Source organism: Nerophis ophidion, linkage group LG13 (assembly GCF_033978795.1).
Source record: "Nerophis ophidion isolate RoL-2023_Sa linkage group LG13, RoL_Noph_v1.0, whole genome shotgun sequence".
NCBI classification, from domain to species: domain Eukaryota; kingdom Metazoa; phylum Chordata; class Actinopteri; order Syngnathiformes; family Syngnathidae; genus Nerophis; species Nerophis ophidion.
The window spans coordinates 3,614,034-3,629,843 of NC_084623.1; the positions used below are offsets into that span (position 1 = coordinate 3,614,034).

Genomic DNA, 15,810 nt, shown 5'->3' on the forward strand with positions numbered 1-15,810 from the left:
GCTGATTGAGGAGCTAGCCTGCGCGGCTAGTGGGTCCATCACTATGACTTCTGTTTTGTTTGATCAGCCGTTTTACTGCCGTGTTACAGAGGCCGTTTGGAAACAAAGTATGTAAATAAACAAACATTTAACAAGATATTTCTGGCTGAATAACTCCTTTCACAACTTGTATACATGCGGCTTATAGTCCGCTGAGGTTAATGTATTGAAAATAGTTTTTCTTCAAAAATTGAGTGGGTGGGGCTTATATACCTGTAAATAGGGTATAATTCCTACCATTTACACACTCTTCTATATCTGTTTTGCCATAATGACAGTCAGCAGTAATCAATATTTCATGGATTATGTTAGATGTCATTTGGGCCTACAGTCACCATGGCAACCTATTAAAATTGGCTAATCTGCTGAAATGTTTTTCTTAATCGCTGTGCTGTTAAAACAATGCCTGACGGCAAAGAAAGGATATGATTGGGCGGCAGGAAGTTCCAGCTGAGCACCTGATTGGCCAGTGCCAGGTAGCGCTGGAAGATGGAGGACATCTGAGCGTTGAGGTTCTCTCTGCGACTGAACTCCTGCAGCACCTCCATGGTCAGCATGAAGATCTGGCGAAGGCCCTCCTCCTGATGGACGCACGTGACACTTAGCCTTTCTTCTACTTCATTCACTTCCAACTGTTTCCACTGAGGACACCTTGGATCTACACTTCTGTGAAAAGCACTTTTTCATCTGTTGTTTGGACTTGTACCCAAGTTTTGGCTGACACTACACATTTTGGCATGGATCCAGTTCTGAGTATTTGATCATTTTAGGGGTGTTGTCAACCCTTGGATGACACAAAGGTCATCAAATAAAACAATGATTTTAAGAATAAAACAATAATTCTGAGTCCACGGTCTTAATTAATGTAGCTTGAACGTTGAGGTTGATTACATTTTTGACATCTATTACCTTCAATTTAATAAATGAAGTTGTTTATTTCACACAGTTGTTCATGTCTTAACACTTGAGTCGACTTCATTCAAAACTATGTTAAGCCTGCTAAGCGACGAAAAATGGTCGCCCTCAAAAAAGTCAGATATATATGTATATATATTTTTTCAAACGCACTACATTCTTCAACAACTTCAGACCAATCCATAGATATAAAGTTTGTACATATTTGCAATCTTTTTTCATGTTTTATGCTCTTTTTGTAAAAAACACAAACAAAAATCATTCCTTATAATTGGAAAAACACAAAATATGCATCATTTCCATAAAACAGATGCAAAGTGGAATACTTTAGATGAGGTGTGTACAGCCTTTAATAAGTCAATAATTCATAACACTGATTGTGATGCATTATTATTTTTGAACTTTTTTTCTTGCCCCCAAAACTCGCATTATCGCACCCTCGCCGATAAGTGGTCTAAGTAAAAAAACTGTTATAAGACGTTTGTGTGTGTGTGTATGTATATATATATATATATATATATATATATATATATATATATATATATATATACATACATATATATATATATATATATACATATATATATATATATATATATATATATATATATACACATATATATATATATGTCTTGATTGGATTATCCGGAGAATAGTGCTCGATACCGTGGTAGAGCGCAATATGTAGGTGTGGGAAAAAAAAAATAATAATAAAAAAAATAAAAAATAAAAAATCTCCTGATGATTGAGGGAACCCCTCATGAAACAGATCTGTAGAGATGAAGTAGTCTTGTGATTTTTTTTTCCCACACCTACATACATATATATATATATATATATTTTTTTTACTTTCAACAGCTTTAGAACAAGCCATATATATAAAGTTTTTTTAATATATTTGTAATCTTTTTTTTTATGCTCTTTTTGTGACAAAAAAACCCCCAAAACATTTTTGTTCAAACATTTCTAATGACTGGAAATACACAAAATATGCATAATTTCCAAAAACAAGTTGCAAAGTGGAATACTTTAGATAAGGTAATTACTGACTCTAATAGGTCAATAATTCATATCAACATTGATTTTGACGCAGTATTATTTCTTAAACAGTTACAGTCCCCCGCCCCCACCAACAGCATTCTTATTTGACGTCTCCATTATTAATTGAACAAATTGCAAAAGATTCAGCAACACAGATGTCCAAAATACTGTGTAATTATGCGATGAAAAGAGATGACTTTTAGCCGTGTGTGGTGCTGGGCTGAAATGTCCGCTCCAACCAATAACGTCACAAGAACGCGTCAACATAAGCGTCACCATTCCGCAACGTTTTCAACATGATACCTTGCGGGAAATTTTAAATTGTAATTTAGTAAACTAAACCGGCCGTATTGGCATGTGTTGCAATGTCAATATTTCATCATTGATATATAAACTATCAGACTGCGTGGTCGGTAGTAGTGGCTTTCAGTAGGCCTTTAAAGAAAGAGGAAGAAGACCTGGAAGAGGCGCTTGCAGCTGCCGTGGAACTCCATGCTCAGTCCGATGCTGCTGGTCTTGCTGGAGCTGGAGAACTCGCTGAGCAGCGCCGTAAGGATGGAGCAGGCCAAGGTTTGCTGCGGACACAAATGTAAAAAGTTTGATTGAATGAGTGACACAAAAAGCAAACTAAGTTGATTTTGGTTGAAACGTGACAAGGGTAGATGCTGCATTTTTCTTACAGTGGCGCTAAGACTGTAAAAGCCTGAAGAGGTGCTGCCACCTGCTGGACGCAGAGGAGTATTAACATGATGGCTACAAGGCAGCAACCATTTGTCGATTAGATTAAGACTGTAATTTATATTCTGTTGCTTCAATGAATCATTTCATGCGTGTAAACAATAAAAAATGTATCAAATCCGGTCAGCATGAAACAAGGTAAAGAGGTAAAAAGAGGTAAAATGGAAATAGAGGGTAAAAGAAATCAAAACATGTTAAATAGAAAATAAAATATACAAAAACAAGGTGAACTTTGTAAATACACGGTGAATAGAAAGTAAAACATGTTAAATAGAAGGTAAAACAAGGTAAATTAAATGTATATTGAAGATAAAGCAAAGATAGAATGCAAAAGAAGGCAAAACAAAGTAAATAGAAGAGTACAACAATGTATATAAAAGATAAAACAAGTTACTGTAAATAGAAGGTAAAATAAGGTAAATAAAAGTAAAAACAAGGTAATTAAAAGATAAAATAAGTTCAACATGATTTAAAAAGTAAATAAAAACTGCAGCTGAGATAGGCTACAGCCTGAATGGGAGAAGCGGTAGGAAATGGATGGATGGATGAAGGTAAAATAATGTAAGTAAAAGGTAATACAAAATAAAACAGGGTAAAACACGTTACATAAAATATAAAAGTAGTTAAATATAATTTAAAAAGTTAATAAAAAAGCTACTGAAGGTAAAATATCCATCCATTTCCTACCGCTTTAATGTAAGTAAAAGGTAAAACAAGATAAAACAAGGTAAAACACGTTAAATATCATTTTAAAAAGAAGGTAAATCAACTTTAAATGAAGTCAAATAAATGGTGAAGGAAGGTAAAAATGTTATATAGAAAGAAAATAAAATGTATATTGAAGGTAAAACAAGGTAAATAACTGTAAAAATAGGTAAATAAAAGGTACAACAAGTAAACTAGAGTTATAATGAAGGTAAATTAAAAGCATATAGAAAAAGTTTCTGTAAATGTAATTTAAAAGAAGTAAAGGGTAAATAAAAGGTAAAACAAGTTCAATGGCATTTAAAAAGTTAAATGGAAGGTATATAAAAGATGAACGAAGGTGAGTAAAAGGTAAATAAGGTAAAAAAAAAAAGGTAAAGGAAGTAGACAAATAAAAGGTAAAAAAGTGTAAAACAAATTAAATAAAAAGTACAAAAAAAATTAAAATAATGTAAATGTGGGGCGGTATAGCTCGGTTGGTGGAGTGGCTGTGCCAGCAACTTGAGGGTTGCAGGTTCGATTCCCGCTTCCGCCATCCTAGTCACTACCGTTGTGTCCTTGGGCAAGACACTTTACCCACCTGCTCCCAGTGCCACCCACACTGCTTTAAATGTAACTTAGATATTGGGTTTCAGTATGTAAAGCGCTTTGAGTCTCTAGAGAAAAGCGCTATATAAATATAATTCACTTCACTTCACTAAATAGAAGGTGATCGTTATGGCAAGAAGAAAAATGTTTGAATTTTAAATATTCATCCTAAAATACACTTTGAGGCTGCAGAGTTTGTTTTATTAGACTCATTGAACAAACTAATTGATAGGTCACTCAATTGATGGAACAAACTAATCGATAGATTACTTGATTAATTGAGCAAACTAATCGATAGAATACTTGATTACTTGAATAAACTAATCGAGAGATTACTTCATTAATTGAACAAACTATTTAACAGATTACTCGATAAATGAAACAAACTAATGGATAGGTCACTGGATGAACGGAACAAAGTAATCGATAGGTCACTGGATGAACGGAATAAACTAATCAATAGGTCACTGGATGAACGGAACAAAGTAATCGATAGGTCACTGGCTGAACGGAATAAACTAATCAATAGGTCACTGAATGAACAGAACAAAGTAATCGATAGGTCACTGGATGAACGGAATAAACTAATCAATAGGTCACTGGATGAATGGAACAAAGTAATCGATAGGTCACTGGCTGAACGGAATAAACTAATCAATAGTTCAATGGAAGAATGGAACAAAGTAATCGATGGGTCACTGAATGAATGCAACAAAGTAATCAATAGGTCACTGGATGAATGGAACAAACTAATCGATAGGTCACTGGATGAATGGAACAAAGTAATCAATAGGTCACTGGATGAATGGAACAAAGTAATCAATAGGTCACTGAATGAATGGAACAAAGTAATCGATAGGTCACTGGCTGAACGGAATAAACTAATCAATAGGTCAATGGAAGAATGGAACAAAGTAATCGATAGGTCACTGGATGAACGGAATAAACTAATCAATAGGTCACTGGATGAATGGAACAAAGTAATCGATAGGTCACTGAATGAAGAGAACAAAGTAATCGATAGGTCACTGGCTGAACGGAATAAACTAATTGATAGGTCACTGGATGAATGGAACAAAGTAATCGATAGGTCACTGGATGAATGGAACAAAGTAATCGATAGGTCACTGGATGAATGGAACAAAGTAATCGATAGGTCACTGGATGAACGTAATAAACTAATCGATAGGTCAATGGAAGAATGGAATAAACTAATCAATAGGTCACTGGATGAATGGAACAAAGTAATCGATAGGTCACTGGATGAACAGAACAAAGTAATCGATAGGTCACTGGATGAACAGAACAAAGTAATCGATAGGTCACTGGATGAACAGAACAAAGTAATCGATAGGTCACTGGATGAATGGAACAAAGTAACCTGGTCACATGACTAAGACAGCGTCAGTAGTGAAGAAGGTCTCACCACAGCCGGGTTGCCGCTGCTGATGAGCTGTCCCACCTCCTGGAAGACACTCTTGCAGCTGATGGATTTGTCCAGAGAGCCTCTCTTGACGATGACGGCCACCGCCAGCAACATCTGCTCCCGGACGTACTTCTGCAGGCTGCACAGACACCACACATGCAGGACATGGTCTGGTGTTGCCCACTTCCCAGCGCTCCTGAACGCAGCACGACGTACCTGGGTCTCTGCAGGACGTAGGTGAGGAGGAAGGCTCGCAGGGACTCGATGCTGCTCTTCTCCAGCAGGATCCACTCGCGCACCACCGCCTCCATGATGGCGGTGGCCGCCTGGAACAGCACGTAGTCCACCTTGCTGGTCTCTGCAAACGACAAGGCCGGTGGTCCCGCTGCTCCGTCAAAGGTTCACAGGGAGCGTAAACTTACCCAAGATGTGTTTGCAAATGGCAAAGGGGGATTTGGACTTGCGGAAGGAGAGAAAGACGTGCTCCGCCTGCTGCCGCTGTTCCGTACTGACCATGGACGGCGGTGCCTGGAACACGAGGCAGAGAACTGTTCAAGACCTGCACTTGTCACCCGGACTGTGGGGCACTTTGTTTTGGATGTTTTCATAGGGACCGTAGTCAGACCAATGTGGTCTGTCAAGACCTTAGCCACGCTCACCCTTTAGAGCACAGCTGCAGAGAATAGTTCTTCTTAGTTGTTTACATTTTCCTACACTTTATGAAGCATTTCTTACATATTCTTGTTGTCCAGTGTTCCATGTGCTTTGACTATTTGGTTGACATTGTTTTCCATCTTCTCTGCCTCGGTGGCTGAGGGCATTATAATCAGAGAGGAAGGTCACATTTCAAATATGTTATTTACATTCAATATATTTCTATCTAAAATATCAATAATATTGGATTTCAACCGATATATAAATCAATATTTGTGGTACAGTTTGTAACCATACTGCCCAGCCCTACATCCATGTTATTATTATTTATTATATTCATTTCTCTGCTGCGGGTCCCAGACTCTGGAACCATCTCCCTCTCCGTGTGAGACAGGCGCCTTCTTTGGCTACTTTTAAGACCCTTCTTAAAACCGATTTTTATTCACTGGCTTTTAACCCAGCATGAGACTTTAAACTTGATCTTTTTTAACTGTTTTTAACTGCTTTTTAGCTAACAAACTGTTCTTAGAGTCATTTGTATTTGCTTTTTCAATGTGCAATTTGTCCCTGTTTTGAATGTTCTTTTTTTAGTCTGTCCTTTGCCTCCTTTTCTTTGTGGTGTGCAGCTTTTTGTTCTTCAACTCTGCTTCTTTTTAAAGGCCTTCACAAATTAAGTTGGAATGGTATTTTTTTTAAATGACCATAAAAGATGGAGGAGTAAAAGATGGAGGAATAGAAGGAGTAAAAGATGGAGGAGTAGAAGGAGCAAAAGATAGAGGAGTAAAAGATGGAGGATTAAAATATGGAGGAATAAAAGATGGAGGAGTAGAAGGAGTAAAAGATGGAGGAGTAGAAGGACTAAAAGATGGAGTGAAAGATGGAGTAGAAGATGGAGGAGTAGGAGTAAAAGATGGAGTAAAATATGGAGGAGTAGAAGATGGAGGAGTAGAAGGAGTTAAAGAGGGAGGAGTAAAAGATGGAGTAAAAGATGGAGGAGTAATAGATGGAGTAAAAAATGGAGGAGTAGAAGATGGAGGGGGTTGTGCGTCGTTTACGTTCCTCCGGTACGAAGTCGCCGCTTTTTAGCAGCTCTAACACGAGGCAACACCAACACATTTCAGACTGCTGGAACTAGTAATGACCACTGCTGGAACTAGTACTGACCACTGGTAGACCTAGTACTGACCATTAGTGGAACTAGTAATGACCACTGCTGGAACTAGTAATGACCAATGGTAGAACTAGTACTGACCACTAGTGGAACTAGTATTGACCACTGGTAGGACTAGTAATGACCACTGCTGGAACTAGTAATGACTACTGGTATAACTAGTAATGACTACTGGTAGAACTAGTACTGAGCACTGGTAGAACTAGTAATGACAACTGCTGGAACTAGTAATGACCACTGGTAGAACTAGTACTGACCACTAGTTGAATTAGTATTGATCACTGGTATAACTAGTAATGACCACTAGTGGAACTAGTAATGACCATTGGTAGAACTAGTAATGACCACTGGTAGAACTAGTAATGACCACTGGTAGAACTAGTAATGACCACTGGTAGAACTAGTAATGACCACTGCTGGAACCAGTAACTACCACTGGTAGAATTGGTAATGACCACTGGTAGAACTAGTAATGACCACTAGTGGAACCAGTAATGACCAATGGTAAAACTAGTAATGACAACTGCTGCAACCAGTAACTACCGCTGGTAGAATTGGTAATGACCACTGGTACAACTAGTAATGACCACTAGCGGAACCAGTAATGACCACTGGTAGAACTACTAATGACCACTGCTGGAACCAGTAACTACCACTGGTAGAATTGGTAATGACCACTGGTACAACTAGTAATGACCACTAGTGGAACCAGTAATGACCACTGGTAGAACTAGTAACGATCACTGATGGAACCAGTAATGAACACTGGTAGAACTAGTAACGATCACTGATGGAACCAGTAATGAACACTGGTAGAACTAGTAACGACCACTGATAGAACTAGTAAAGACCACTGATAGAACTAGTAATGACCACTGATAGAAATAGTAATGACCACTGGTGGAACCAGTAATCACCACTTGTGGAACTAATAAAGCCCACTAGCGAAACTAGTAAAGACAAATGGTAGATCTAGTAAACTCCCTTGGTGGAATTAGGAAAGAGAAATGGTAGAACTAGTAAAGAGAAATGGTAGAACTAGTAAAGAGAAATAGAACTAGTAAAGACAGAAGGCTAGAACTAGTAAATACAGAATGGTAGAACTAGTAAAGAGAAATAGTAGGACTAGTAAAGACAGAAGCGTAGCACTAGTACAGAGAAATGGTAGAAGTAGTAAAGACAGAAGGGTAGAACTCGTAAAAAGAAATGGTAGAACTAACAAAGAAAGAAGAGTAAGACTAGTAAAGAGAAATGGTAAACCATTATTTACTTTTTTTTTTTTTTAAATTGATCTGAACTATGTACCCTGCTGCTGGAATTTTAATTTTCCTGAAGGAATCATCCATCCACCCATTTTCTACCGCTTATTCCCTTTCGGGGTCGCAGGGGGCGCTAAAGTACTATCTATCTATCTATCTATCTATCTATCTATCTATCTATCTATCAAAGAAAGAAGGGTAGGACTAGTACAGAGAAGGGGTATAGGTAGTAAAGGTATTGGTAGTAATAGTACCGGTAGTAATGGTGGTAAAGGTAAAATTGTCACCATGAGAACTTTAGCAGCAGTAGTAATGGTAGTAAAGGTAAAGGTAGTAAAGGTAAGAGTCACCATAAGAACTTTAGCAGCAGTAGTAATGGTATAGGTAGTAACTGTGAATTATATTTATATAGCGCTTTTCTCTAGTGACTCAAAGCGCTTTACATAGTGAAACCCAATATCTAAGTTACATTTTTTAAACCAGTGTGGGTGGCACTGGGAGCAGGTGGGTAAAGTGTCTTGCTCAAGGACACAACGGCAGTGACTAGGATGGCGGAAGCGGGAATCGAACCTGCAACCCTCAAGTTGCTGGCACGGCCACTCTACCAACCGAGCTATGCCGCCCACTACTTTAGCAGCAGTAGTAATGGTGTAGTTAGTAACGGTATAGGTAGTAAAGGTATAGTTAGTACTGGTAGTAAAGGTAAAAGAGTCACCGTAAGAACTTTAGCAGCAGTAGTAATGGTATAGTTAGTAAAGGTACAGGTAGTAAAGGTATAGTTAGTACAGGTAGTAAAGGTAAAAGAGTCACCATGAGAACTTTAGCAGCAGTAGTAATGGTGTAGTTAGTAACGGTACAGGTAGTAAAGGTATAGTTAGTAGTGGTAGTAAAGGTAAAAGAGTCACCATGAGAACTTTAGCAGCAGTAGTAATGGTGTAGTTAGTAACGGTATAGGTAGTAAAGGTATAGTTAGTAGTGGTAGTAAAGGTAAAAGAGTCACCAAGAGAACTTTAGCAGCAGTAGTAATGGTGTAGTTAGTAACGGTACATGTAGTAAAGGTATAGTTAGTAGTGGTAGTAAAGGTAAAAGAGTCACCATGAGAACTTTAGCAGCAGTAGTAATGGTATAGTTAGTAAAGGTAAAAGAGTCACCATGAGAACTTTAGCAGCAGTAGTAATGGTATAGTTAGCAAAGGTAAAAGAGTCACCATGAGAACTTTAGCAGCAGTAGTAATAGTATAGTTAGTAAAGGTAAAAGAGTCACCATGAGAACTTTAGCAGCAGTAGTAATGGTATAGTTAGTAAAGGTAAAAGAGTCACCATAAGAACTTTAGCAGCAGTAGTAATGGTATAGTTAGTAAAGGTAAAAGAGTCACCATGAGAACTTTAGCAGCAGTAGTAATGGTATAGTTAGCAAAGGTAAAAGAGTCACCATGAGAACTTTAGCAGCAGTAGTAATAGTATAGTTAGTAAAGGTAAAAGAGTCACCATGAGAACTTTAGCAGCAGTAGTAATGGTGTAGTTAGTAACGGTACAGGTAGTAAAGGTATAGTTAGTAGTGGTAGTAAAGGTAAAAGAGTCACCATGAGAACTTTAGCAGCAGTAGTAATGGTGTAGTTAGTAACGGTATAGGTAGTAAAGGTATAGTTAGTAGTGGTAGTAAAGGTAAAAGAGTCACCAAGAGAACTTTAGCAGCAGTAGTAATGGTGTAGTTAGTAACGGTACATGTAGTAAAGGTATAGTTAGTAGTGGTAGTAAAGGTAAAAGAGTCACCATGAGAACTTTAGCAGCAGTAGTAATGGTATAGTTAGTAAAGGTAAAAGAGTCACCATGAGAACTTTAGCAGCAGTAGTAATGGTATAGTTAGCAAAGGTAAAAGAGTCACCATGAGAACTTTAGCAGCAGTAGTAATAGTATAGTTAGTAAAGGTAAAAGAGTAACCATGAGAACTTTAGCAGCAGTAGTAATGGTATAGTTAGTAAAGGTAAAAGAGTCACCATAAGAACTTTAGCAGCAGTAGTAATGGTATAGTTAGTAAAGGTAAAAGAGTCACCATGAGAACTTTAGCAGCAGTAGTAATGGTATAGTTAGCAAAGGTAAAAGAGTCACCATGAGAACTTTAGCAGCAGTAGTAATAGTATAGTTAGTAAAGGTAAAAGAGTCACCATGAGAACTTTAGCAGCAGTAGTAATGGTATAGTTAGCAAAGGTAAAAGAGTCACCATGAGAACTTTAGCAGCAGTAGTAATAGTATAGTTAGTAAAGGTAAAAGAGTCACCATGAGAACTTTAGCAGCAGTAGTAATGGTATAGTTAGTAAAGGTAAAAGAGTCACCATGAGAACTTTAGCAGCAGTAGTAATGGTGTAGTTAGTAAAGGTAAAAGAGTCACCATGAGAACTTTAGCAGCAGTAGTAATGGTATAGTTAGTAAAGGTAAAAGAGTCACCATGAGAACTTTAGCAGCAGTAGTAATAGTATAGTTAGTAAAGGTAAAAGAGTCACCATGAGAACTTTAGCAGCAGTAGTAATGGTATAGTTAGTAAAGGTAAAAGAGTCACCATGAGAAATTTAGCAGCAGTAGTAATGGTATAGTTAGTAAAGGTAAAAGAGTCACCATGAGAACTTTAGCAGCAGTAGTAATGGTATAGTTAGTAAAGGTAAAAGAGTCACCATGAGAACTTTAGCAGCAGTAGTAATGGTATAGTTAGTAAAGGTAAAAGAGTCACCATGAGAACTTTAGCAGCAGTAGTAATGGTATAGTTAGTAAAGGTAAAAGAGTCACCATGAGAACTTTAGCAGCAGTAGTAATGGTATAGTTAGTAAAGGTAAAAGAGTCACCATGAGAACTTTAGCAGCAGTAGTAATGGTATAGTTAGTAAAGGTAAAAGAGTCACCATGAGAACTTTAGCAGCAGTAGTAATAGTATAGCTAGTAAAGGTAAAAGAGTCACCATGAGAACTTTAGCAGCAGTAGTAATAGTATAGTTAGTAAAGGTAAAAGAGTCACCATGAGAACTTTAGCAGCAGTAGTAATGGTATAGTTAGTAAAGGTAAAAGAGCCACCATGAGAACTTTAGCAGCAGTAGTAATGGTATAGTTAGTAAAGGTAAAAGAGTCACCATGAGAACTTTAGCAGCAGTAGTAATGGTATAGTTAGTAAAGGTAAAAGAGTCACCATGAGAACTTTAGCAGCAGTAGTAATGGTATAGTTAGTAAAGGTAAAAGAGTCACCATGAGAACTTTAGCAGCAGTAGTAATGGTATAGTTAGTAAAGGCAAAAGAGTCACCATGAGAACTTTAGCAGCAGTAGTAATGGTATAGTTAGTAAAGGTAAAAGAGTCACCATGAGAACTTTAGCAGCAGTAGTAATGGTATAGTTAGTAAAGGTAAAAGAGTCACCATGAGAACTTTAGCAGCAGTAGTAATGGTATAGTTAGTAAAGGTAAAAGAGTCACCATGAGAACTTTAGCAGCAGTAGTAATGGTATAGTTAGTAAAGGTAAAAGAGTCACCATGAGAACTTTAGCAGCAGTAGTAATGGTATAGTTAGTAAAGGTAAAAGAGTCACCATGAGAACTTTAGCAGCAGTAGTAATGGTATAGTTAGTAAAGGTAAAAGAGTCACCATGAGAACTTTAGCAGCAGTAGTAATAGTATAGTTAGTAAAGGTAAAAGAGTCACCATGAGAACTTTAGCAGCAGTAGTAATGGTATAGTTAGTAAAGGTAAAAGAGTCACCATGAGAACTTTAGCAGCAGTAGTAATGGTATAGTTAGTAAAGGTAAAAGAGTCACCATGAGAACTTTAGCAGCAGTAGTAATAGTATAGTTAGTAAAGGTAAAAGAGTCACCATGAGAACTTTAGCAGCAGTAGTAATAGTATAGTTAGTAAAGGTAAAAGAGTCACCATGAGAACTTTAGCAGCAGTAGTAATGGTATAGTTAGTAAAGGTAAAAGAGTCACCATGAGAACTTTAGCAGCAGTAGTAATGGTATAGTTAGTAAAGGTAAAAGAGTCACCATGAGAACTTTAGCAGCAGTAGTAATGGTATAGTTAGTAAAGGTAAAAGAGTCACCATGAGAACTTTAGCAGCAGTAGTAATGGTATAGTTAGTAAAGGTAAAAGAGTCACCATGAGAACTTTAGCAGCAGTAGTAATGGTATAGTTAGTAAAGGTAAAAGAGTCACCATGAGAACTTTAGCAGCAGTAGTAATGGTATAGTTAGTAAAGGTAAAAGAGTCACCATGAGAACTTTAGCAGCAGTAGTAATGGTATAGTTAGTAAAGGTAAAAGAGTCACCATGAGAACTTTAGCAGCAGTAGTAATGGTATAGTTAGTAAAGGTAAAAGAGTCACCATGAGAACTTTAGCAGCAGTAGTAATAGTATAGTTAGTAAAGGTAAAAGAGTCACCATGAGAACTTTAGCAGCAGTAGTAATAGTATAGTTAGTAAAGGTAAAAGAGTCACCATGAGAACTTTAGCAGCAGTAGTAATGGTATAGTTAGTAAAGGTAAAAGAGTCACCATAAGAACTTTAGCAGCAGTAGTAATGGTATAGTTAGTAAAGGTAAAAGAGTCACCATGAGAACTTTAGCAGCAGTAGTAATGGTATAGTTAGTAAAGGTAAAAGAGTCACCATAAGAACTTTAGCAGCAGTAGTAATAGTATAGTTAGTAAAGGTAAAAGAGTCACCATGAGAACTTTAGCAGCAGTAGTAATGGTATAGTTAGTAAAGGTAAAAGAGTCACCATGAGAACTTTAGCAGCAGTAGTAATGGTATAGTTAGTAAAGGTAAAAGAGTCACCATGAGAACTTTAGCAGCAGTAGTAATGGTATAGTTAGTAAAGGTAAAAGAGTCACCATAAGAACTTTAGCAGCAGTAGTAATGGTATAGTTAGTAAAGGTAAAAGAGTCACCATGAGAACTTTAGCAGCAGTAGTAATGGTATAGTTAGTAAAGGTAAAAGAGTCACCATGAGAACTTTAGCAGCAGTAGTAATGGTATAGTTAGTAAAGGTAAAAGAGTCACCATGAGAACTTTAGCAGCAGTAGTAATAGTATAGTTAGTAAAGGTAAAAGAGTCACCATGAGAACTTTAGCAGCAGTAGTAATGGTATAGTTAGTAAAGGTAAAAGAGTCACCATGAGAACTTTAGCAGCAGTAGTAATGGTATAGTTAGTAAAGGTAAAAGAGTCACCATGAGAACTTTAGCAGCAGTAGTAATGGTATAGTTAGTAAAGGTAAAAGAGTCACCATAAGAACTTTAGCAGCAGTAGTAATAGTATAGTTAGTAAAGGTAAAAGAGTCACCATGAGAACTTTAGCAGCAGTAGTAATGGTATAGTTAGTAAAGGTAAAAGAGTCACCATAAGAACTTTAGCAGCAGTAGTAATTGTATAGTTAGTAAAGGTAAAAGAGTCACCATGAGAACTTTAGCAGCAGTAGTAATGGTATAGTTAGTAAAGGTAAAAGAGTCACCATGAGAACTTTAGCAGCAGTAGTAATGGTATAGTTAGTAAAGGTAAAAGAGTCACCATGAGAACTTTAGCAGCAGTAGTAATGGTATAGTTAGTAAAGGTAAAAGAGTCACCATGAGAACTTTAGCAGCAGTAGTAATAGTATAGTTAGTAAAGGTAAAAGAGTCACCATGAGAACTTTAGCAGCAGTAGTAATGGTATAGTTAGTAAAGGTAAAAGAGTCACCATGAGAACTTTAGCAGCAGTAGTAATGGTATAGTTAGTAAAGGTAAAAGAGTCACCATGAGAACTTTAGCAGCAGTAGTAATGGTATAGTTAGTAAAGGTAAAAGAGTCACCATAAGAACTTTAGCAGCAGTAGTAATAGTATAGTTAGTAAAGGTAAAAGAGTCACCATAAGAACTTTAGCAGCGCCTTCCAGCTGTGTGATCACTTCTGCGGCACCGAGCGCCGCCATCTTGGTCCCTCCACTATGACGTCAGGCGCACTGCATTGTGGGTAGCAGGGGCGCCACTTCACACACGTCACTTTGTGACGTCACACTGTTCTCACGTCATTAAATACTTTATTTTATTTCACTCCAAATCTCTATTTGCTTGTTTGATTGACTTTTACTCTTTTTCTGTGTTCGTCTGCAAATGTCGGCTGTTCTGGTAAATAAACCCGACACCTTTTTATTACCATTTTATTAGTGACGTTTGCTTTTATTTCTTATCATTTTAATATCATTGTGTTTTATTAGATGCATTTCAAGGATAAATAATTAATGTTCATATTAAATCAGCTGTGAGTAGCCATTATTGAAAATGTAAATATAGTACATTAAAAAAAAAAAAAAGGTCATCAGCAAAAGTTGAGCAAATATGAATATGTTTTACTTTCAACGCTTAAATTTCAAGATCAACTTTGGTTTATTTTTTAATCACCTTTTTGTTTTTGTTATTATAGCATAAACACAAAATATGCAATTTCCCCCGCCTTCCCCCCCAAAAAACACATTTAAAGTGTAATATTTGATGTGAAGTAATGGGAGCCTTAAATATGTCAATAGTTCATAACATTGATTTTCATGTATTATTCATTCTTCAACGACACTAACATTCTCAAGGGACCCAAAAGGGTCCCACTACTAAATGTATTGAGAATAGATCCTGCATTATGACTTTTTTACATTCATCACTTAAATCTGTAGATCAATCTCAGATCAATCTGTCAAAGTTTTTTTTTTGCTTGATGCCTCTTTTGCAATCTTTTCCCCAAAAAATATTTCAAAGTGGAATAATTGAAGTAATTGGCGCCTTGAGTAGGTTGTTTTTTTATAGCAACATATTTTTTTTTTACTTTTAACTCTTAAATCTCTAAATCAATATGTCAATCATATATATACTTTTTGAAAATGTTTTCGAGTGTTTGTTTTAAATTATTTTTTCAATAGTCAACATTGCGACTTATTCTTGTCACATTTCACGTTTGTTCTTTTGTTCGACTTTTTTTTCCCGTTTTTTTAAATAATACTTTTAAAATGTTAACTTTTTTATGCTTTTAGCTGCTTAAATTAAAACTATTATTACAATATTATGGATTTTTGTTTGATGCCTTTTTTGTCATGGAAAACACACAAAATATGCAATATTTCCCCCCAAAATATTTCAAAATGGAATATTTGATGTGACGTCATTGGATCCTTGAGTGGGTCAATAACTCAAAACAACATTGATTTAGATCCTTTATCAATTTTTGAACAATGACAGTTTTTAATTAGAAAAAATCCCACTAAAATTTATGAGTGGTCCCACTCAAAATGTTTA

At 36.5% G+C, this 15,810-nt stretch overlaps 1 protein-coding gene across 1 annotated transcript in view; it reads right to left on the bottom strand.

Annotated features, from left to right (window-relative positions):
• xpo4 (exportin 4) overlaps positions 1 to 14,526 on the bottom strand; it is a 96,861-nt gene extending 82,335 nt beyond the window's left edge. The window contains exons 1-6 of the mRNA XM_061918268.1: positions 14,397 to 14,526; positions 5,875 to 5,980; positions 5,669 to 5,810; positions 5,453 to 5,591; positions 2,454 to 2,570; positions 467 to 620 (exon numbers count right to left, since the gene is read on the bottom strand). Of these exons, the coding sequence (XP_061774252.1) occupies positions 467 to 620; positions 2,454 to 2,570; positions 5,453 to 5,591; positions 5,669 to 5,810; positions 5,875 to 5,980; positions 14,397 to 14,459 (721 nt within the window). The 5' untranslated portion in view covers positions 14,460 to 14,526. The remainder of the gene's footprint in view (positions 1 to 466; positions 621 to 2,453; positions 2,571 to 5,452; positions 5,592 to 5,668; positions 5,811 to 5,874; positions 5,981 to 14,396) is intronic.
• Between the last annotated feature and the right edge of the window lie 1,284 nt (positions 14,527 to 15,810).